The sequence below is a fragment of the Canis lupus genome, chromosome 2 (assembly GCF_048164855.1).
Source record: "Canis lupus baileyi chromosome 2, mCanLup2.hap1, whole genome shotgun sequence".
NCBI classification, from domain to species: domain Eukaryota; kingdom Metazoa; phylum Chordata; class Mammalia; order Carnivora; family Canidae; genus Canis; species Canis lupus.
Genome location: NC_132839.1, coordinates 81,717,655 through 81,742,765, shown reverse-complemented (window position 1 = coordinate 81,742,765; position 25,111 = coordinate 81,717,655). Strand labels below are relative to the sequence as shown.

The 25,111-nt window shown below is 34.8% G+C and overlaps 1 protein-coding gene across 17 annotated transcripts in view; it reads left to right on the top strand.

Annotated features, from left to right (window-relative positions):
- Window positions 1-25,111, top strand: part of PCDH7 (protocadherin 7) — a 417,583-nt gene that overhangs the window by 183,302 nt on the left and 209,170 nt on the right. For 6 of the 17 annotated variants that reach the window (XM_072808157.1, XM_072808209.1, XM_072808155.1 and 3 more), the window contains one exon: window positions 11,741-11,933. The exons of 1 other annotated variant lie outside the window; for it this stretch is intronic. In XM_072808157.1, coding sequence (XP_072664258.1) covers window positions 11,741-11,933 — 193 coding nt within the window. Of the gene's footprint in view, window positions 1-11,740; window positions 11,958-25,111 lie in introns of all 17 variants that reach the window. 10 more of the 17 variants (XM_072808156.1, XM_072808205.1, XM_072808154.1 and 7 more) reach the window with 2 other exon arrangements.

The following is a 25,111-nucleotide window of genomic DNA, read 5'->3' as shown; positions in this document are numbered from 1 at the left end:
TGCTCAGCTGTGTTTTACTTCAGGGTTCTCTGTCAAACTGGGCAAAGATAACGCCTGCCATCCCTAGTGAATTCACAGTCTTCCCATATAACTAGTTTTTTATTCATTAAAAAACTGAAACGAGAGAGAGAAAGAGAGGTGCCAAAACTGTATTGCTTCTCCCCGGATATGGGTTAACTCAATTACATAGCTCATTATTGTTATTTCTTAATACATAGAATGCATATAATGAGATCCAAGGAGCAGAAGCATTGGTGAGTTGAACACTTTAATATACCATAATGTATTTTACAAACTGTGGGTGCCCCAGATGTAATCATTTTGGCGCTTCTAAAGTGAAAATTAAGAAATCACTGAAGCAATGTGTACAAAATGGCAATGTATATAAACCTCTGTGAGAGGAAAAGAGTCAGAGATTAGAAAAAATCATAAGGTTAAAAAAAAAGCAATAAAAACATTTTAATTTTGATATAGCTCAACAAGTACCTCCCAAATATGAAATGTAAAAATGCTTAGAAAGTCAAACAGTAGTAGTAATAAAATATGATTGGGCTATAACATTTTTGTCTTGTGAACTTGCTGGTTTTTCTCTCATACTTAAAAATGCCCCTTATCCCTAAGATTAAGAATTAAGTCATATTTTCTCAAGAAAGCAGTAAATGAAATAAGTTTTGCGGCATGTAACATTAAAATTATATATGGTGAATATTGGACAATCTAGGTTACATTCTCAAATTATGCCTAAAAATTAAATTCCTGCTAGTGTCTCTGAAAACCTGTCATACTACATAAGAATTACTTTTGAAGCTTTCTGTTAGGGTCAGGTTGTGAGTATCTTCATTTCCCCTAAGGAGTCATGAAATGCCAACACGCTAACTTATTACTTATTTGGTGAATTCATTTCTTTCCCTTCCTCTGAAAAGCTTAAGTTGTTATAGAAAGAATTCAACCTCCTAAAAAGTTTCTTTAATATACAAACACAAAAACAAAGAGGAAATAAGAAAGAAGATAGCAGACAAGAGGCAACGTCTACAAATATGGTAACTGCAATTTGGCACCAATTAGGATTTATTAACTCTTCCCTTGTAGATTAAGGTGATTTCTTGAAAGTCAAGATGTCCATTATCAAGTTTATTTTCTCATGTTAGTATGGTGGGAAGCATTTGTTTCTTCCAAGTTCATGGATTTCTTTAGTGCCCCTATCTGCTCCTAAATCTTTGGCCTACTCACAATTTTGGGCTCATTCACCATTATCCTTTATGAGCACATTCTATGGTACAAAATCTATTACACATAGGAGATGAAATTGGATCTTCATCGCATCTTTAAAATAGAGAGATCATCCTTTGAAGTGGTTTCCCCCCAAATGTCTAAGTGGACAGGGAGTTAGTCTGTTTCATTTTTTTTTAATTTTTTTTTTAAATTTATTTATGATAGTCACACAGAGAGAGAGAGAGAGAGAGAGAGGCAGAGACACAGGCAGAGGGAGAAGCAGGCTCCATGCACCAGGAGCCTGACGTGGGATTCGATCCCGGGTCTCCAGGATCGCGCCCTGGGCCAAAGGCAGGCACCAAACCGCTGCGCCACCCAGGGATCCCTGTTTCATTTTTTGATTTGTTGGTTTGGTATTGGTATTTTCACTGTAATCAAAGAATGATAAATGTGAAAATAGGGTTAAGATAATTTTATCATGTTTACCCTTACTGAGCCCTCTCAACATAAAATATGCAACACTGTGTATTTGAGTGTTTTATAAAATAAGTATAATTATTAGAATGACATGCCAATTCTCAGTGGTCCTATAGGTGGGGTGATCCAGGAATAGAACACCGATGTACATTTGACTTATGAGTCTAACCTCTTTCATAAACGTAAACCCGAGGCCCTGATGCTTCACTTCTACTTCCCCCCCACCCACCATATGTCAGGGTCATGGTTAACTCTCTAAGTTTCCTATTGCTGCTGTGACAAATAGCCTAAAATTTAGTGGCTTGAAACTGTGCTAATTTGTTATCTTATAGCTTTTCAGGTCAGAGATCCAAAATGTTTCTCCTTGGGCTAGAAATCAGGGTGTTGGTAGGTAGTGTTTATGCTGGAGACACTGAAAATCAATCTTTTCCCTTCTTTGCTTTATTAATAGCTTCTAGAGGCCACCTGTATGACTTGGCCTGTAGCCCCTTCCTCTCTCTTCAGAGCTGTCAAAGGAGAGGACAGTTCCCCACTGAATTGTTGATCTCCTTTTCAGCCTTTCCTGTCTATTTTTTAAGAATCCTTGAGATTACATTGGGCCCACCAGGTAATCCAATATAATCTCCTAATTTTAAAGTCAGTTGATTAGCAACCTTATTTCTATCTACAATTTTAAATACCCCTTTCCACATCAGGTCACCTCTTCACAGGTTCCAGGGATTAGGGCCCATTAGGGTATATTTCTTTGCCCACGACACCCACTTCCACTGATTTTTCTGTAATCATTTGACTTGTACTGAGGAATGAAAATTACCATATACTGGCCATTGAATACTTTTTTTCCTTATGGACACAGGTGGTTTTGCTTTTTTAACAAAGTGCAGACAAATCAAGATAAAACAAGTAAGCTGGCAGGAACGGCAGAGAAAATGGGTTTACCCAAGTAGCAGAAGGTTCACCTGTGGAGCAGACTATTCTGGCTCAAGCGTCAGGTCTCAACTCAGTTTAATAATTAAATGTTTAAGTAACATTTCAGAGCCTTACTCCATTTGTCTGTCTTGTTTCCTGTCAGACTTTCTAATCCACCCAGACCAAGGAAAACTACGTTAGGACCCAAAACTTCATTCTGTAGAAAAGGAAAAAGTAAATGTTGTTAAATGTATAGAGTTTCCCAACCCGATTTGCCAGGTGCAGTTTGGATGAAATGTCTAAGATGGAAAAGAAAAAAGGAGACAAGAATCCGGAGCATCTGTTTGAGTGCATCAGAAAATGCACAATTCATTTTCCTTCACTTCAGCCCAGGAAACTGAAGCTGGGTGCTCAGAACTGAGTCGGGTGCTCATGAGGCAGGCTTCTATCTGCGCTTCTAAGCATCTGTGTATTTTAGAAGGTAGCTTTTGAAAGGCTATTTTTCATTTTTGTTATTGTTGTCTATTTGTTCATTTTGTGGTGTTTTAGTAGGTGGAAACCTGGGCGGTTTTCCTGCAGTTCCACTTGGTTCTTCAGCCTTGCTCCCTTGAACTGCTACAGACTAACTCCAGCTGCGTAGTCTAAGACATAGGTTTATCGACCTCATTCAGCTGCTTCTGGAACTCCATGGGTGTGTAGAGTAGTCATGCAAAGCAACTGAGCGGCATGTGAGCTGAGCTTTTGATGATTATCACAATAGCAAAGGAAAAGAAAAAGAAAAAAAAAAAGAAACCTTTTTTTCTTGTATTGAGTGCTTTTGTGTGATTAATCTACACTTACCCAACTGAGCTTAATGCCTGAAATCTGAAGCATGTAGATTTTTCAGCACAGTGGTAGGCACAAAGCAAGTGCTTAATAAGTCTTTGTTGGATTGAATGTCATTGTGAAGACAGTATTTTTCTCATTAGTTGCTTGTCAATATTCTCTTTTCCTAACTAGGACTCCCTCTGATTTCCTGCTTCTCTGTGAGTGTAAACATAGGAACTTACAAGGGTCTAGGTAGGGTCTCAAATGAAGTGGGAGGTGTAATCCAATCAGGGCCCAGCATGCCTTCACCATCCTATTTCGTACCAACCTTGCTAACCTCTGCCATCTGAATTATACATTTGAGAGATGAGCGAGATCTCTCAGCCTTTAGCACATGGTAGGAATGCAACATTTTTTTTTTAAGATTTATTTATTTGTTTTATAGAGAGGAAGTGAGAGAGAGAATGTGCACCCAACCAACAAGAGGAGGGGCAAGGGGAAAGGTAAAGGGACAGAAGCAGACTCCTCATTGAGCCCAGAGCCCCACCTGGGGCTCAATCTCAGGACCCTGAGATCATGCCCTGAGCCACAATCAAGAGTTGGACTCTCAAATGACTGAGCCACTGAGGTGCCCTGGAACTCATCATTTTCACGTGGTTCAGTGAAGAAGGAATCACAAAAGAGGTGGTTTCAGAGGATAGGGAAGAATTAGGCCAAAACATATGTCATGGAGCTGACATTTCAAATGAATGTTTCTACTTTTCACAAAAATGGTAAGCCTGAAGGAACCAAACCATCTTTGTAGCTTTTCATTAAGGTAATTGACTAAAATGTTTGATTATTATGCGTATTTTTGTTCATGATCTTTATTCGATGAGTAAATACGTTCCAATATGCATTAGTATTTGCCTGCAGTGTTCTAAGGAATTCCTTAATGGGTGAGCAGAGACTGTTTTAAAATCACTGATTTCAGCCATTAATTCACTGATCCAATACACCTATCTTCTTACAGTTTCCGAGAATTAAGGAACTGGAAAAGATATTAAATATCATCTGTGGTACTTCTTCCTTTGACGGTTGAAGATGCAAAAGCTGAAAGATGAGTCTTTTCCCGAGATTTCACACTTACTATCAGAGCCAGTACTTGAATCCAGTTCTCCTGATTCCCCAGTTCAGTTATTTCCAAAAAGGACAAGAAATATCAAAGCGTGTTCATAAATGACAATCAAATATAAACTGTTTTCAAGGCACTGTCATTGAAACAGAGGTATAATGGGTAAACAGTGTTCATGAAGCCTTTACACACTAGTTGAAAACTCTACAATGACGTTTAAAAACGTTTCTACAACAGCAAAGTTGTATTTTTTACATTTAATGTTTTACATTTTTAGATGGTCGAAAAAAAATTTAAAAGGAACATTTCGCAGAGTGGGAAATTATATGAAATTCAAATTTCCATTTCCATAAGTAAAGTATTATTGGAACACGGCCATCCGCATTAATGCATGTATCTTCAGTGGCTCTTTTTGCACTACAACAGCAGAGTTGGGTAGTTGTGGCAGAGACCTATGACCTACAAAGCCTAAAATATTTACTTTCTGGCCCTTTACAGAAAAAAGGTTTGTTAATTCTGGGCTAAGTATAATAGAAGGCAGCAAACAGAGCAAAAGATAGGTCAAGCAAGTGTGTCTGCAGTATGGGGGACCCACAATTTGTGTTTTAGAGCATAATATCTATTTTCAGAGTTTTAGAAAAAGAAGGTTTGCATACATTTACTAAGAATTTTAGGCTCTGGCTCTTCTGTTTGCTGATGTTTTTCATTATGGGGGGGGGCAGATAGGAGACCCATTTATATTTTAAGGCTAGAGTAGGTCTTGCAATAAATACTGAAATTCATTATTTTTTCTCATTCCCTAAATCAGAGTACAATAGGACCCACATAAAGATAGCATGAGGAGAAGTGACAGCATAAGTAAAATAAATAGCACTGTTCTAGTACATTGTGGCTGATGTTTGGGTACCATTTGATAACCTTTGTTTTGTTTTTTTTTGTGACATTAAATATTCTGTAATCTACTGGACTAAGAACTACCAAGTATCATTTGCATTTTTAGTTTTCTGTGGAACAAATATACACAATAATGTCCAACATGAAATTGCACGCAGTCAAAAGAAATAAATACAGTTAGTTACCTTCTCTTTCCCCAAATGAGTGTCTTAATTAACCAGTCCAAACGTTTCAACATGTTTCTTTTTAATATCCTTTCATCTGCTGTTGACTTGAAAGAAAGGAAAACTGTTTGAAGTATGGAAAAATGTGGAGATGTGAGCAAAAGAAGATGCCCTAAAAAGTTTAAAAGACCCGATTAAAGTTTGTTTGAAGGTCCTGCCAGACATGCTCCATCTTAAGTGCTTTGGAATCCTAGATATGTTTGCACGGTAGCCACTGACGTCAGTTGAAAATGTTTGCAGATTAATCAACTACCTGTGCCCGTGCAAAAGAAGAGCTCACAGTCTTAGATAGGTCCTCTTTAAAAAGAAAATGTAGTGTTTCTCGTGAATGCTGCAATGTTCTGCTGCATGACTGTTTCAGGGCTTTATGACTGACAAAGAGAGTCATTAGAAGTCTGTTTGATGGACGTAACTAAGTGAATTGGAAAAAATAAAAAAGCCTTTTCAGCCCATTCAGAAATAATTGATGTGACGGAGACAGCTGTATGTGAGTTCCAGATAAGGAGACGATTTATGAAGAAGCTATTGAAGCTAAAAAGGAAGGTGCAGATTTAAAGTTCTCAATAAAGTTGTCTGTAAGACACAGAGCAGTATTCAATAATGAAAGACATTTAACCTGAAGTTCTTTGCACTGGCATCTCTCTGTAGGGTCCTTTCCTCTTGCAAATAAAATCCCCACAAACGTGGTGTCACTAGGTTATAAGAAATGAACTGCAAGGGGAAAGTTTCTGCACTTTTACCCCAATGCTGTGTTTTCCCTTTTACTGTAAGTAGAGTCTATGATGGGATTATCCTGAAGCTCACCTTCTAATCAAAGAAAACAGTAAGTTTTTATTGTGTGGGTTGTAACTTGGAAGATTTTGCAGATAGAAGGCAAAGAGTTTTAAATCTGTCTGATTGTGGGACGTAATATATGCTTTTTTTCTGGCGTGGTAGTCACCGTTTTAATCAATCTAACAAGAATGAATAAAAACAGGGCACCTGGGTGGCTCAGTGTGAGCATCTGCCTTTGGTACAGGTCGTGATCCCGGGCTCTCATCGGGAGCCTGCTTCTCCCTCTGCATCTATCCCTCTCTCTGTGTCTCTCATGAATAAGTAAATAAAATCTTTAAAACAATGAATAAAAATAAAAGTTTTGTTACTGCCCATATATTTGTGAATATGCATGTGGTCTCTATTGTTTTTCTTAGAAACTATCAATGGACTTCCTCATGAAGACTTTTTTTAAAATAGGTTGCACCTAGTGATATCATATATATTTGGCAATGATTATATTCTGTAAACAGAATGGCATATTCATTAGTTTCAAAATTAATTTTCTCCAAGTTTCAGGTTATAAATAGTGCATGTTCTCATGTCAATACCTTCAAAAAGATGTGATTTTATAGGTCTTTAAAATTAAACAAAAAATAATGATCCTGCAAGATAAAATAAAAATGAGGCAGTTATACTTATGGTAAAATTTGACATATGCTTTCCAGATAATTTTTTTTTCTTTTAGAAAATTGCTTCAGTCCTCTCTCTTATGAATCTGACATGTATTGACTTGACCTCCTTGGAACCCTCTGAATACGAGCAGGATGAAATCTGATAGTAGTTCATATTTGAAATAGAAATTGTGATAACATCTTGTGTGACCTGTAAACCTGTTAGACTGCCTAGATTTAAGTTTACTGTTTGGTAATTTGCACTATCAATTAAAGAGATGCAATTTTATAAAAAAGAATAATGAATCAAACCCTCACCACATTTTCCCTTTGTGAATCCTTTACTCATAATGTCATATAGATTATAAGCCTTATTCTATAACTAAGATATAGTCTAGCTCCCTTCCTCATCCAGCAGGCTATCTTTCTCCTAATCCTAAATGTACTGATCTATCAGTTTTTGCCTCTGTTCACAGTTCCAGGGGAAAAAAAGTATCAAAAATCTTAGTGAGCAAATGCATTGATTGAATATACTGCATTGTGTACCCCACAGCACCCAACTTAAATACTTATTTGCTGTGTTTGTCTTTTCCAGTCTGTGAGATTAATTTCATGTAGAAATGTTCACTGCACTCATCCATCTCTTAAAACAGAAGCTCAGGAGCATTTCCAATGAATGGGGGAGAGAAGAAAAGGGGCACCCATCTTGGGCTCTCCTCAGCAGACAAATAGAAGATAGAAGACCTCCCCATCAACACTTCTGCCTATTTCCCATGTGACCTCCAAATTTTCAGAAAATAAGATGCATACAATTATACAAGAATGGAGAGTGCTTATTCTAAGTCTGTAGGACTTTTTTTTTTTAAGACTTTATTTATTTATTCATGAGAGACACAGAGAGAGAGAGAGGCAGAGACACAGGCAGAGGGAGAAGCAGGCAGACACAGAGAAGAGGGAAGCCCGATGTGAGACTCGATCCCAGACCTCCAGGATCACGCTCTGCAGGTGCTCAACCACTGAGCCAGCCAGGCATCCCTAAGTCTGTAGGAATTTATTTATTTATTTATTTATTTATTTATTTATCTATTTATTTATTTATTTGTAGGACTTTTTTTTAATAAATTTATTTTTTATTGGTGTTCAATTTGTCAACATACAGAAGCCAATTTGAATGTACTTCTGTCCGCTGGAGATTAGGATGACAATGAAGATACATTTAATGCCCCAGGAATTGTATATTATTTGAAGCTACCTTTGAATATATTTGTAACAACCTCTAAAATATCTGAGAAGTCCCTATAGTGGGGTGTGTCTTCAAGTGAAACTCTCCTCTGTTTCATAATGGGGACAAAACATTGTTGATAAATGACAATCCAAAATAAGTGACTGTAGAGATAGTCATGCCCAACAGATGATTAGATTCAAATGCTTTTTGAAAAATTGACGTCACTGTATGCACATATTTGCTTTACAAATAACTTGCATGTAGAACAATCAAAGCACCGCATTAACAGATTTAGGTCTGAAATCTCATACGAATTTTAAAAATTCCATATAGAAACTTTGTGAATTACTGAGCCAGCTCTATATTAAAAACAACAATGATGACAACAAAAACCACAAACATAAGAAAAAAAAAAACATAATGGGACATATCGCTCTAGTTATATAGCTGTGGCCTGAGGTATGATACCTTTTATAGTATATGTCTTTGAGGGAGCTTAAGGCTCTTTTTATAAACTATCTCATTATTTCTCAGAGACTTTAAGTTAGTGAGGGGCAAGTATTATTAGCTCCATTTTATAGACCTTGAGCCTACGGCACAAGAACCAAAGGTCAGCTAACTTCTCTGAGGTCAACCGAGAGGAAATCTAGAGGGTGGTTTGGAATAAAATCCTTTCCTTTCTTATTATTTCTAACATACCATTTTTTTCTCATTACACACACACACACACACACACACACACACACCATGCATGCAATTACTCAACGTTTTACTGTTTACCTTACCTTTATAATTTTATTTTTAATTTCTCTCTTAATTCTTTTATCTTCTCTGATTTCATTCATTCCCAGTGCACCTTATGTTATGAGGCTTTTTGCTTGTGTCTTCAAATATTTATCTTAAAGCAAATGTTTTCAATAACAATGAAGAAAGATACAAATAAGCATAAATAAATAGAACTCTTTTTTTTAAATAGAACTCTTTATGCAAATCTCTTTCTTTTAACCGCAATCCTACTTCTCTCTTATGTCATGCTTTAAAAATTAGTAGTCTGAAAAAAAAATAGTAGTCTGTCCCCACTTGCTCCATTTCCCCTTAAATTGACAAATCGATCTTTTACATTATTTACTGTAATCTCATAGAATTATTCTCCAGATTTTAGAGATTTTAAGATTAACGACGATGACCTTCCAATGGATGAATCACCTCTGTGCTGTCCTATGACAACTTCTGGTGGAACCAGCATTTTTGACTATAGATTCTAAGTTTACTACTTTCACCTAAACATCACCCTCTTTTCTATTTTTATATCAGAACATTTCTCATAATTTCTTATATACTTTCCTTTGTCAATTTATTAGTACAAATTATGTATTTCTGTCTTCCTTTTGATCTTTCCTCTTGGGTTAATGAAGACTGATTCTAAAAGATTTGAGAATTACTGACGTAGAATCAAGGACAGGATGTGACCCTGCTTTCTGTCTCTTTCTTTGTATATGTATATATAAAGAATATGTTCATATATATATTAAACCATTGCTATGTCTTGAAGTGATATGTCTGAATGACCATTGGAGTTCTTTCCTAGATTCAGCATTGTTATTTAAAGCTCATTGTTCAATGGTATTTACTGAGTATCTTCTTTGGGCAGAACAATGTGGTTTTAGGAAAACTATCAGCAGCCTTGTTTCCGAGGTGAGACTGAAGAAATACAGATAATATGCTGGGAGTGATAAATAGGGAAAAAATTAAAAATATATGCACATAAGATAAAGCATAGTAAACACAAACTGATTTCTATACTTCCTTATCTATGTATGAAACATCATACTATTGTAAACAAATGTGAGAATTATAAGTGAAATAACAGTCATGTTTCTAGAATTTATCGCCAGTAAATTTGGGACCATGATGTGTATACTATTTGCACCTCCAATTCAGTGAAACATTATAAAGAAGAGAATATGCTTTAAATATTTTCCTTTTACGATGATTCAGTGGTTTTAGAAGTTTGATTTTGAACTAGAATAAGTGATAGGATTTTATAAAGACTGTACATGCCAAATAAGTACATGGAGGGTAAGGTACTGAGTTAGAAATCCCAAAAGTGGACATTATCCCTGACCAGTCTTCTGAAACAAAATAAAAGGAAGATTTGCAGAAGCGTGTATTTTTCTCTAGCAGCACCAGTTTATAAATTTGGGGGAGATTCCATAAATCTTCTTAGCTTTCCCTTTAATAGCCTGCCTGTGTAGATTATCCTTAACACTTTAAAAAACAGACTGGTCCCAGTTACGACTAGTAATTTGTACCATTAGTATTCAAGTTATAAAAATGCACTATTTTAGCTTTCTCACTATTTTCTGGCAACATTAGTTTTATGCCTTATATTAAAAAGAACCAATCTGAATTATAGATTTAAAAAATACATATGGCATTTTTTTTTGAATCATCCAAGTGTTTTTAATGGATATAATTATCACCAAGAAAAATCTCAGACAAATATTGCAGAATCTTTTTGTATTTTCCCCCAAATACTACGTATGTAGCATGATCAATGCATGACATTGGTTCCCTTAGTGAGTCTAAAGTTTTAAATTTATTTAATTTATTCTGTAGCTGCAATAATCTGTAAATTCCATACATAGTAAATCTTCAGTGCAGCCAACTTCAGTATCACAGCAATTTGTGAAACCCAACTGGTTAAGAATAGGCAACAGTTTGAAGATAGAACTTAAAGACAGTACATGATGTAACTCTTTGTTTTTGAATATAAACAGTCATAGTAAGTGCATACAAGTATGCTTTTTGGTTTATTTTCTACTCCCTGGTGAAAGAAACTTTTATCTGTTATTTTAATACCACCCTTTCAATTTCAAGGTCAAGGGTAATATTTTTCATATGAATAAAGTAAGAAATATATTCCTGTTTCCTAGCACTGCATCTACATTCCTGTTTATCAGTTGTACCTTTAATAGCTTAAGTCAACTGTACGGACATTTATTTGAACACCATTATCGCATCCAGACAAAGTTTTTAAAGCTCAAGTCTTTAAAAAATGAATTCTTAACAAAGATGACATCCATATTTACTGCCTCCTGAAATCAGTGACACTTGTTTTAGAGAGTCTATTTGAAGCGAAGACTACAGGATAGAAAATGGTTGAATATATGGTACTAACATTGGCTTCAATGGGTGTTTGAGTGGAAATTGCTGTTTTCTTATCTCTGTCTCAGAGGGGGAATTTTTGGGTTTTTTCCATACTGAAATCACAGTTCCAGGCCTTGCCACAGATAATGCAGTTAACTGCCTCGCTTTCAGCATCCTCTAAGCATTTGGTATTGTATTAGTCATCAGTAGTCCTTGATACTGTATGTAATTGATGTGTTTTTTTGATAAGATCGTTTACAGTCTTATATTTTAGTGACATTCAGAATCTTTTCTTTTGCAGCCATTTCGTAGAGTGACGTTTTCTGTTGTGAGTCAGCCTCAGGACCCACATCAGGGGTCACTGCAGAGTTGCTATGACAGCGGGCTGGAGGAGTCAGAGACACCAAGCAGTAAGAGCTCATCAGGGCCAAGGCTGGGTGCCCTTCCACTCCCAGAGGACAACTATGAGAGGACCACGCCGGATGGCAGTGTTGGTGAGGCAGAGCATATGGAAAATGGTAGGGGCAAACACAGCATCCACACACAGAATCACGCTAGCGAGCCATCAGGAGTAGACTCGCGAGGGTCCGTCTAAAACCCGAATAAAACAGCTGACACTAAAACAAGTTCATCTAAAATAAATAAATAAATAAATAGTTGCTAAAGGACAGAAATGCCAACTAAAGGAACATAACTATAGAGATAAAATTCACCAAACTTGCATCATCATTTTAAAACAGCCTGATCAGAAATAAACACATTGCCCAATAAATCAGAGTAGTACCTGCTATGAAAAACAAAACAAAACAACAACAACAAAACCCTAAATGAATTCATAATACCTAAACAACAGCAACTGAGAAAGGTCTTGTGTTATTGGTTTCTTCTGTTCATTTTTGTCATGCAACTATTTCTTCCACTGCGATTGTCCAGGCTTAGTGAAAGGGAATGGCAGTAAGAATACCCAGCTCTTTCTTTTCCTAGGTATTTATTAAAGCATTTCGAACTTCTCCTTTCGAGTATAGCTGAAATGGAGTCAAACGAGGAGAACAGTATTATCTTACTCTCCAAAAATATATTGTAAATACCATTATAACTCCCCTCTCATTTAAGTATATGTTGTGATTTTTTTTCCCTCATTTTTGTGCAAGGGGAAGAGAAGAAAGCCAATTTTAGTACTTATGTTCTTATCCTGTTGTGAAATGATTCTCATGAGGACCACAACAATTGGCCTCCTGTACACTTCCTTTTAAGTTATAAAGTTAGACTGCAAACAGTATTTATAAATCTTTTCACATTTGTTTATGATCCCCGAAACAATTAAATGATGTGTTTTTTGGATTTCAGGTTATAAGGAAATGCCTGAGGAGTAGGTTTGTGTGAAATAATGGAATGGTAAAGTTCATACTAATTTTATTATTATTATCTCAAGTATAAAAAGAGACTCAGTTGTATAGGAAGGAGAATTGCACACATTTTATCTCTAGTGAAAACTCGAAATGGATTTGTCTTTCACTGTCCTGTCCCTTAAATGAAATAACACATTCTACCGTTCTGTTATATACAGTTTCTTTAGTGATGGTATGCAAATAGAGCATATTAATGCAGGAAAAGTCTGATTTTTTTTCTTGAAGTTTACCTATGAATATTAAAATCCAACCTTAGAGAGTAATATATTATAAATGACCTCAAGTGAAATTATGGCTAAACTAAATCATGTTAAATAATTATTTTTCCACATTGTTATCTGGGTGAGAGGATGTGATATCAGGGTCTGATGATTGAAATCCCTATTAATTAATAATCCAGAGTTCAAATGGCATTTTGCCCTATGGCTATAAAGGCATGCTTATTTGTGTGTATGGTGGTGTATGCATATGTGGATGGGAGTTTGATGTGGTTTTTAAGAATTAAGCTTTTTAGTATCTGTTTAAAAATTTGGAATGAATTGCATTGGTCATGAATATATTTCTAAAGCAAATATGTTTGAAATTCTTTGCCCCAAAGTAAAAGTTAAAATAGTATAATAATATTACACACACACACACACACACACACACACACCCCTAGGAAGGCAAGATTGATCTAATTTAAGGACATTCCTATACCTTTTAATGATTTAATATGATTTTATTTGTGTTTTTAAAAACTATTTATCTCACAATAAACAATGTAAAGTATAATTAAGGCTTTATTTTTGGTTGTCAGCTATATTAACAGAAAGGACTTTGTATCATTGACATTATAATCACATTTTAATGTTATTTTTTCTTTTTTTTTGAGTTAGAGGGGATTCAGCACTTTTAAAATAAGTCAGAAATGATGAGTTATAAACATAATTATATATGACAAATGCATATTGGTTACTTTTTAGGAAAACATACATGGTAAACTTAATAGGTGAGCTCATTAGGAAATTAGAAAGTTTACTGAGAAGCATTTCCCAAATAAGGCTTTTAGTTATTTTTGATAATCATGTTTTCAGTCTTGTCAACAGCAAAGACTATTATAATAGAACTGATTTTTCTGATTTTGTATGTGACTGACACTTGAAATTCAGTTTTATATAATCATTTGTCATCTGCTAGCTGTGATTCATGTTAGCCCTAATCTATAGGTAATGACAGAAGGGGATGTGATTCACTTTGGGTGATCCAAATGTAGCAATTGACATTTGAATAAGTTTTGTTGGGTCCAAGTTTTCAGACTACTATCTAGCCATAAAGTACAATTGTATTGCTTGAATTCTGGTAATTTCATCTTCAATATTAATGGATCATTCTGACATAAATAGAATTGGAATTGAAACTTGTCAAGTATTCATTTGTCACATTTAATTGGAATCCAGGTAATCTGCAGCGTTTTGCTTGGTTAGGTTTTAATCAGGATTTGTACTGGATTTTCCATGAAAATACCATTTTGGATGCTGTACTAGTTCCTAATTATTATTACCTCAAATATTTTCTTTGAATTTTAACCTGTGTGAAACAATGCAGTTATAACTGATTTTTGGATTAACTTCCATTGTAAAGTTTAGAAGGTAATTTTCAGTACAATAATATAACATCCCAATGTCACAATGCTACCTGGGTATACGTTAGAACAGCTAATGATAAAAATAAGTTGTCACAGACTCTGTAGTAAAGAAGTAACTAAAAATAACTAAAATAACTAAAAGGAAAATTTAAGTAGATAAGCAGTGAAATGCACTTATGTTTTACAAAAGCTTTATTTGCTTCCTATACTCGAGCATAATAAACACAATTCCATAATTAGGGCCTGTGGATTAATAAGCTTTATAATCAACCTTATCCTACATTCCAACCCACCTTACTGCCAGATGATGAATGATATTTTATTCTCTTATTAATTTAGGAAAAAGAATACATTGTAAGCATCAACATAATTTCATGAAACTTGAAACTAATCGTTGGAATGAGTCCCACCATTTTCATAATTTCAGATCTGGGTACTTACATCCATGGGTTTCTGGAAAGCAGTAATGGAAATGATCTCATTAAAAAAATATTTTAAGAATTTTTTTATGAATCAAACATTTATTCATGAAAAAGATCACTAATATTTTTTCTTTGTTCTTCATTAATTCTTATCAATATTATGATTTTGTGTTGATTCTTTGATAAGATTGGGGAACTTGGTTATTTATTATTTCAATAAGATACACCTAATGGGATTAGATATTTTATTTTATTATTTATTATAGAGAGAGGGGCACAGGGAGAGGGAAAGATAGAATTTTAAGCAGGATCCATGCTATGCATGGAGCCTGATGTAGAGCTAAATCTCACAGCCCTGAGATCATAACCTGACCCAAAGAGATATTTTAAATTACTTGTTCATGGTAGGAAGTTGAATAATGATAGAATATTTGATAATGAAAATGTTAAAATTATTGAAACCTACTGCGATGAGTTTATAATTCAGGTAAAAACCAAATATTAAGCTTAACACCATCATCACATTAAGGGCATAAATTGACTATGCAAGAACTTGCCCTTGTCTACATCATGCAGTTGTCTTCAGATTTTTTCTTGGAGTGGTGTTTAACAGTTTCTTTAGTTCTATTGTCAGTGTTTATCTTGGCCTTTGAGTTCATGCCATAGTCTACTTATTCTTCTCAGTCACCCCCTGAATTACCTTTGCAAGTCCAGTTTGGCTTTGCTATGTATCATGTAACCATATATAGTGTTTAACAACTCAAATATAAGAAACAGCCCACTTGCCCTTCAATCCCAATTTTGCCATTGGGATTGGGTAGGTCACTTACTCCTTCTGGATCTGCTTCTAATCATCTATAAGGCAGTTAATGCTCTTAACTAAAATTTTATTCAGATCCAACAATCAGTGATTTTCTCTTTATATCCAATTTTTCCTATATATTCTACTCTCCAAATCAGAAAGAGAACTTTGGGTCTATTAATGAGATAGCGAATGAATTTGATAATATGTGTTAATGTGCACACATTAATTCTAGACATTATTATTAATTCTAGGCATTCCTTGCAATCCGCAAAACATATGTACACTTGAGTAGTAAATAATGCATGTATGATATAAGAAGTGGACTGAATGAAGTTGTGTGATTTCTGGTGAGGTGGAGAAAATGGTTGGCACCCAGCAAGCCATGTGGGAGATAGTTTTGGAGCCCCCTTCAAGTTACACCATGAGCAGTCTATAGATTTGATCTGGCCCTGGGTGTAATGCCTTTCAAAAACATTAATTGTAATTAAGTGATCTCACAATAGAATAAGCATATTTATTTTCTTGTTTGACAGAGTAAACTTTGGCCACAGTAAAAATGAACAAAGGGTAGAAAACAGTCTATATTTTCCTCTACATAAACTTCCAAATGGTATAATATAGAAATAAATTAAAATTGGAAAACAGTAGTTGATCTGTAAGGCAAATTTTAAAAAGTTAAATGAGGTAAAAAATTTGGCCACTCTAAATGCCTAGTTACTTTTATGTCTATTGATTTTCTCAGATATTTAAAAGATAATTTTGATTTTTATACACTCATATTTCTGAGCCCCCCAATTCGTACATTTTCAGAAGTATGTGTTAGGCTTGATCATTGTTTTATTCATTTTATTCATTTTCCTCATTCCACATTCAGTAGTGCTTAGAGTAAGCTTTTTTTTTGAGGGTTAAAACATGGTATCATGAACCCATTTTTGTCTCTGCCATAGACTTTTCACACTCCTTTCAGAAATAAAAATATAATTGAAATATCAATTGGAAATGAAGCACCATTTTTATATGACCAAGAGTAATGAGAATGGAGACAAAACTCAAATTTTGTGTGGGATGGAGGGTGCTCTCTCTCTACTTTCCTCCCACCTACCCAATTTCCAACAGTCACTTTTAAGGTCCTGCCATTAGTCATTATGGGTTTGTACTGTTGGCATTTAGATTGAATTAGGTAGCAAGATTGTGTCTTTCATCTTTCCAAAGATGCTCAAACACTTGTTCACGGTATAAGTGTAATACCTCAGGATAAGTGCCCTGCAAATGCTTTTTTTTTTTTTTTTTTAATTTCTCCAGGAAGAGACTAACATACCCTGAAAAGGATTCATTTCTATGGTTCTGCTTTTCAGCATGGCATATAGACTCCATTTTCTACTTTTCTAGCCAACTGTGAAATGGCCTTGTGCTTCCTAAGCATTCCCAAGGCCACATGTCCCCACTTCCAGAGGGCTTTCCTCACTTCTGCTTCTTCATGGGGATTAGAGATAGAAAGTAATTAGAGCGCTTGTCTCCAGTCAGAATGTGAGCTGTAGCAGTCTTCCAGTCCACGAGCAGAACACTCTGAAAGAATCCAAAAAAAAAAGATACTATCCTATAGAAGAGGCAGTATTGTGGACAGAATATAGTGGTTTAAAAAGCAGGCTTTGAAATCCAAAGACGTTGGTTTGATTCCTGGTTATTCTTCTTACTAGCAGGACAACTTTCTGACCTCTCTTAGCCCCACTTTTACTAACGCATATCATTGGGGAAACAACTAAATGAAATAATAGCACCTAACGATTTATAGATAAAAAACGAGTAGCAATAATTTCACCATATTAATTGATGATAGAATTATTTACTATATTCAACTAGTAATGATAAGTAATTTTGTCATTAACTTCAGGTAGATTTGACATAACCTAGTAACAGTGATGAAAACATCATAAAAGTGTTTAGTTTCAGAAAGGTAGCCATTCCAAAATTAGCGGTAGGAACTGTATTCTCACTTTGGATACCAATTAGTCAATTTCTCCTTTTTGGGTGGCATCATGGGGTAGCACCCAGTAACAAATATGTTTAAATATATCGAGGATCTAAACTGAAGGGAAAAGAAGAGTCTATCTTCTGGATCAAATCAACCCTACTCTTTGTGCTGTCATTCAAGGTGGGGAGACACCATTACCTTCGTTTATTCTTTTCTCACTTTTTTAATGTTTTTATATTTATACTCAGGGTTCTAGTTGAATGCATACTCTTCAGGTATATATTTCCCTTTGAATCACTGTAAAATATTCACACTGACAGGGAAAACAAGCTGAAAAAGTCTCCAATTAGTATGCTTACCGAACCCTCAGCCCTTTCTTTTTTAATCTCAGTATTAATAATTAACACTGATAAAATGTGTGGCCATATTACCCTTTTATTCTAATTTGGTCCTTTAAAACTAGATCATTTTGCTGAACCCTTATGACATTTGAGGACAGAATGAGCTCTCATCAAATCTCAAAGTGACTTGCAGGGTCAGTTAGTGGCTTTGTTGCCTCCAGACTCTCAAATCATTTGCTTATCTGAATTTCAGCACACTTGTAAGATAATGCATTCTATGGTTAGCTCCTTATTTAGTTAGGGTATTATCTCCATATTTTTTGCATTCTTTTTTGGCCGATAGACTCTATATACTTCCATTTCTTCTCTGAGGTTTTTCTAGAGATATGTCTAAAAAAAATAGTGTTGCTGAAATATGACAACACTCTTAACCATCTTTTATGTGGTAAAGAAACACTAGAACTCATCTCTTAAAGTTTAGTTAGCACTCAGCGTCAGAGGTTAGTCCACTTATTGAGAAACTGTTTTACTGCAATATTCCTCTTTGAGGATAAAACACTCCCTACTGTTACCTCTTCTACTGCAGGGATTTTTCTTCTTTCTTTCTTTCTTTCTTTCTTTCTTTCTTTCTTTCTTTCTTTCTTTCTTTCTTTCTTTCTTTCTTTCTTCTTTCTTTCTTTCTTTTCTTTCTTTTTCTTCTTTCTTTCTTTCTTTCTTTCTTTTTCTTCTTTCTTTCTTTCTTTCTTTCTTTCTTTCTTTCTTTCTTTCTTTCTCTTTCTTTCTTTCTTTCTTTCTTTCTTTCTTTCTTTCTTTCTTTCTTTCTTTCTTTTTTCTTTCTTTCTTTCTTTCTTTCTTTCTTTCTTTCTTTCTTTCTTTCTTTCATCTTAAGTAAAGGAAGGTGGAATAATATTATTCCTGGCTCTTGTCTAATGTGGTAATTATATATTGACAAATCTGCAGTTATTCATTTGGTTCAACAAACATGTGTTGAAAATAAAATATGACTGAGGCTCTCTGAGGAAGTTGAAGTGAACGAGGAAGAGTCTCTGCCCTGCTGGTGCAAGTCCTTATGTTGAGGAGATACAACCTTGATTTCAACACATTTACTATAATGTGAAAAGGAGAAAACTCACTTGAAAAGTTTAGAGCAGTGTGAAGTACAGAAAAGGGAGAGGAAAATTATACAGATGAAATGATTTTAAAGGCACTTACTGAAATTTTTCCATTATAAATAATATCTTGCACTGAAAGAAGGCCTTGAAATGGTGTCTGCATCATATGCTCTTACTCTACCGACACATTCTCTACATCACTTAAAAATAATTATGAAATTGATCAGGCTTCATGTTAAGCTAAATAAAGTGAAATTATTTGTTTAAATTTTCTTATCAACTAATTGTTTTTTTTTCTTTTATCTTCCTTTGGTGGTTGTTGTTGCTAAACATAATTACTTCAAAAACTCTACAATTTATCAGTGATGAAATTGGTAGTGCAAACTAAATGCAGGCTGAAACTATAGAACAGATTAATTTTATGTCTCTGTTCTCTCTCTGCTTATAAATATGGATAATTAATAAAAATACTTATGTTTTAAATAAGGCCTTTCAAACTTAGTAAGGACCTATAAATAATCTTTTGAAGTTATTGTTATTTCTTTTCAGAAGACCAATTATATTACTTACATTGAGTAGATGATTAGACTAGATTACAGGAGATTGGAGTAGATGAGTTTTATTTTTGCAAAACTAATGCATTCCTATGCTTTAAAGAAAAAACTAATACATTCCTTGTGTTGTGGTTGCAAATTGTTTTTGTGATTTCTATTTTAAGATTCAAGTTAAGTTCATGGATATTTGTCTTTATCTCACATTCCTAGCTGAAATATAGACAGTAGGTTGCCTTGTTTTTAAATCTCATTTCTGATAAATTTTTACTTAATTTATGCAGGTTGATTTTGTGTTGTTTTTTTTTTTTTGACATTATTCTCATTATTTTGCCTACCTTCTCATTACTTTCTGGGAAGTAGAATTATAAGTTTATTACAAAATGAGAATATGTTTGATAGACATGCAAATTTAATTGCTTCCTTTAGATAGATTTTCAACTACTTAAATATGATAATCTTGAAAAAAACCTGAATTTTTTTATCATGGGTGTTCAGACGAAACTGTGATGAGTGCTAGAAAATGTTTTGGTAATAAAAGATAGTAGAAGAGTATCTTGCTGCTTAAAAACTATCTACTCATTAATTTCTATTGTAAGATATATTTTTAAAAATTTTATTTCTAAAAAAAAGTATTTCTGCTCTACAATGCTTACCATCTATGCTGATGAGGTAATCAGGGGACCCACATATGATCTGAGAGTGGTATGCTTCTCTGAGGTTACATTCCTATGAGCCATAGTGCCTAGCCTTGAATTATGCCCATTGTTTTTATTCAGTATGAGGCTGCATTTCACCAACCCAGCATTTGTAGCAAAAGGTCATAGCAGTCATAGCTGAAAACTTTATACAATGAACAGGAAATTTGGACTACTATGAGAATTCATTGAGTTCAATAACCTTTTGTTGAGCATTTACTCTGTGCAAATTCCCGTGAAGGATCCAAAGGTGAATGAAACATCTTTTCTGCCTCTTAAGCATTTGAATATCATGAAGAATGATGTGTACAGATATTTAGATATTTAAAAGTAAAGGCTCTATGGAAAGGTTAAATGCTACCAGAACCACAGGATGATGAATTGGGGATATGAAAAACCACAACCAGGCTTTGAAGGATGGGTAAGTAAGGATTTGATAAGGGAACTATGGATAGTTATAGAGACTAGTGAGTGATGCCAAGGAGACCAATCTGAGAGGGTGTGGAAAGAATGGTACTATTTTGTCAACTTGGGAAAAACAGAAAGAATAGCACATTTCCAGGAAAATGAATCTGATTAAGATATGTGGAGTTAAAAATACCTTTGAAAAAATCAGACAATATCTACAGGCCATTGAAAATGGACATCGGAAACTGGGGAGTATACACAAATAGTGAAAATATAGCTTTAAAAGCTATTAGCACCCTAGTGATTATGAAATCTTGGGAATAGTGAGATTAGCAATGAAGCCTATGCCACTAAGAAGAGATGATTCCCAAAACTAAATCCGAAAAAAAAAATATATATATATATAAAAGAACACAGAGAAGTAAATTACAGTGAAGGTGCCTGAGAATGATATTTTTTAAAAGCAAAAACATAATGTGGCAGGGTGAGGGGAAATTTAGAATTAGGAAAGTAGTGGGTATCAAATGTCCAGTGATGCAGATACATGATCATGCAGATCTTGATAAGGGGGACAAAATGACAATAACAACCCAGAAGACCCAACTGAAAGATATACTGCTTTTTACATTCTTCTCTCCTATGATGCTGTAAGCTGTTTGAGGACAGAGCCTTTGACTTGTTCACCATTGCATGATATAACTGGAATAATCCCTACACAGAGGTATCCAAAAAAAAAAAAAAAATTGAATTTAGTTTCATGGTCTAAGGATCCAATGTTTCTGATAGAGATTCAGTAGAAGTAAGCAACTGAGAAAGCTGAATACCAGTAAATATAGTGTAAAAAAACACACTTGAAAAAACTTTTTCAGATCAAACAAGCCCTTATAATGTCATTATCAAAGGAGGGGCATGGTTGTATCCCTTGAGAACAATCTTTTTTTTTTTTTTTTTTTTTTTTAATTTATGATAGTCACAGAGAGAGAGAGAGAGAGAGGCAGAGACACAGGCAGAGGGAGAAGCAGGCCCCATTCACCGGGAGCCCGACGTGGGACTCGATCCCGGGTCTCCAGGATCGCGCCCTGGGCCAAAGGCAGGCGCTAAACCGCTACACCACCCAGGGTTCCCTTAATGAATTTTTTTAAAGACTTATTTATTATTTGAGAGACAGTGAAAGAGAGTAGAGGGAGAGGACAGGGAGAGAACCCTCAAGCAGACTCTGTGCTGAGCAAGGAGCCTAATGTGGGGATCAATTCCAGGACCCTGAGATCATGACTTGAGCTGAAGCCAAGAATAAGATGCTCAACCAAATGAGCCACACAGATGTCCCTTAATGAATTTCTAATCATCTATGCTCCCATTGTTCAGAATTATTATTTTATTTTTACAAAATTTACTGAAAGTCCTACCAAGTCTGAAATTTGTGTAATAGCTTTTGCTATATCTCCTTGAGTGATTTATTAATTACTCTTTTTTTTTTAAAGATTTTATTTACTTATTCATGAAAGACACACACACAGAGGTAGAGGCACAGGCAGAGGGAGAAGCAGGCTCCATGCAGGGAGCCCGACGTGGGACTCGATCCCAGTTCTCTAGGATCATGCCCTGGGTTGAAGGCAGGCGCTCAACCACTGAGCCACCCAGGGGTCCCTAATTACTCTTTTAAATGAGCTTTGACCTGTAATAAGACTTTTACATTTTACTTTGTACAAGGCCATCATTTGTCCATCTCATTGGCTTGAAATTTAAAGTATCTGACTAGTGTCACTTTTGTTGAGATCTGGTAATTGATCACATTTTCCTGGTCATCAAAATTTTTTATTTTGTAATCACAGGACTCCTGACACTGTAAGAGTGCTATCAATTGTTGGTACTACTGTGCAAATAAATATGCTTCAAAACAGAAAAGTAATGAAAATAGAATTTGCTTGACACATAAATTCAAGCAACATAATACAAGGACTGTCTAAATCCAGTTTATTTTGTATGTGAAAAATACCACAGAAATTCAATGTCAAAGATGCTGACCACAGCTGGTACACCATGCAAGGGAAGAAATGTCTCCAAATATATTATGTGCAAAGACTTACTAATAATGATTTGCCAGGCAGATGTCACTTTTGACATTGTTTTTATCTAAGGAAGGTCAACGGTCAATGACAAATTTATTCTCCTTTCTCTGTGTTCATTGTTGCTTCGTAGGAATTATGAATAAGACTTTATTGATAAAACTTGTCTTTCAACCCAAGATAATCTAACCAGTTGCTGCATAATAATTTCCAAATAAAAATCCAACTCCTATTTAATCACACATATATTTATTTGGTTTACCAGATATCTCTAGAAATAACCTTTTTTTTTTTTTTTTTTTTTTTTTTGGCCTGGCATGTGCACTCTCCATTGTCCTGAAGCTTTGCATAGAGTATATGGAAATGTAGAGTGTGCCAAGAGAAGGCTACCTGTCTGGTTACCAGGTAGACTCTAGGTGGTACCTGGAACTTTTTTTTTTCCTCAAAAAAAAAAAATCAAAAATTTATCAGTGCACATGATTGTACAGAGACAAGATCAGTTCTCAATAATATTGCAGGATACCCATTTCAAACTTGAGCATTAGTTTCTTAAATTTTGAGCAGGAGAGTATCCCATTCAAAAAAAGGAAAGTTCCTGCTTCTTCTCCCTACCAAGGCAAATAGCATATTTCTTAAAAAATTGCCTGGTGAGGGTAGAAGAGGGACTTCTTCATCCAGACCCACTGAGGCCAGATGAAGTCTGCTGAAACACATCCACCATTGAATGATGGATCATCTCCTAAAAAAAAAAGAGATAGTTTTGGCTTCCTAGATTCAGAACATCTTTTAAGACTGGGCACCAATTAAGATCCTGTGCCCCTAACTTGTGTTTGTTCTTTTTGTTGCTTTTTTTCTCTTCTCTTTAAGGTCATCTCTTAAGGATTTTGCATATCTTTTCTTAGAATATGTAACTTATTTTTCCAATATCAACTTTAAGCATGTTTATATAGCTAGACTCCATTCCCCTCCTGGCTTCTAGTCCATTCTATAAGATGTCTTTGCATTACTAAATGTTCAATCAATTAGTCATCAGGTCTATTGTTTACCTAGACTGTTACTTGCTGTTACTCTTGCATGCCTGATACTTGACACTGAAAAATGTCTAACAAAAACATTTCCCAGACTGATACGTAATTTTTAACATTTAACATTGTTATTTCTATACTCATAGTTTCTCAGATGATTCTCACTTACAATAAATTCAATCTTCAATTATATAGCTACTTGGCGGAAATTGAGTTTTAGGGACCAATCCTTATTTTTTCCCTTTACTTTGGTCAGAGCAATGTTAACCATACATCATCTTTAAATAGGTGATTGGGAGCAACATGTTCACACAGAACCATATTTTATCAGAGCTCTTCGCCTTAAGCTTCCTCCCTTTTATTCGGTGTGATCAATTGTGTTCAGCCTTCACTAGTTCTTTGAGAATTCAATTTTGAGAGGCACTTCTAGTCTCCTGGACAACATTGGTTCATCTCTTTCTCCCGGAATAATGAAGATCTAAAATCTAATTCCTGCCTATTTCAGCCCCAGACTGTTTTTATCCTCTTTTGTGAAATCGAACCCACATGCTTTTCTTTTGTAGCCCATGTCTGAGTATTACCTATGTCCCCAGGATCAAGTAGCTATTAAATTAGTTCTATCAATTGTCCATGGGTTTAGAGGTCCCCATGTGTGTTTTTCTTAAGTAACTACATTTTATTTCAGAGCACAAAGTACAGGACTTTTGACTTGATTACTTAGCCTTTGCTTTTTTCTTTTATGTTTTTGAAAATATTAGGGAAAATACATTACTCTTCTTTACCCAAATGAAAAGTTCTGAGTTTCTCTGACATTTCATTCCTAAAGGAGGATTAAAGGACTGTCCCACAGATTGACTCTGAGGTTTCTTTTTCTTATTATTATTTTATGCATTCTAATAACTTTACTTCTTTTGCCTTTCTCAACTTCACCATCCCATGCACATTTTCTCCATTGTAATACCTCATCCATGACATTTTGAGGGTCAAGTGATTCATTTTCTCTACCGAAAGTCATTATATTTGAGTCATTTCAGACTACCAAGTTTTTGTATTCCTTTTGGGATAGCTTTTAGAAAAGTCTGTCTTATCACTTCTCAATTTTAAAATGTCCTTGCTAAATCTAACTTAATTCTTCTATGTTATAATATGTAATGCATAATAATCATAAATAATAATACATATGTCAATATTATATATAATTTTTATATATGTGTATATAATATATGTATGTATATG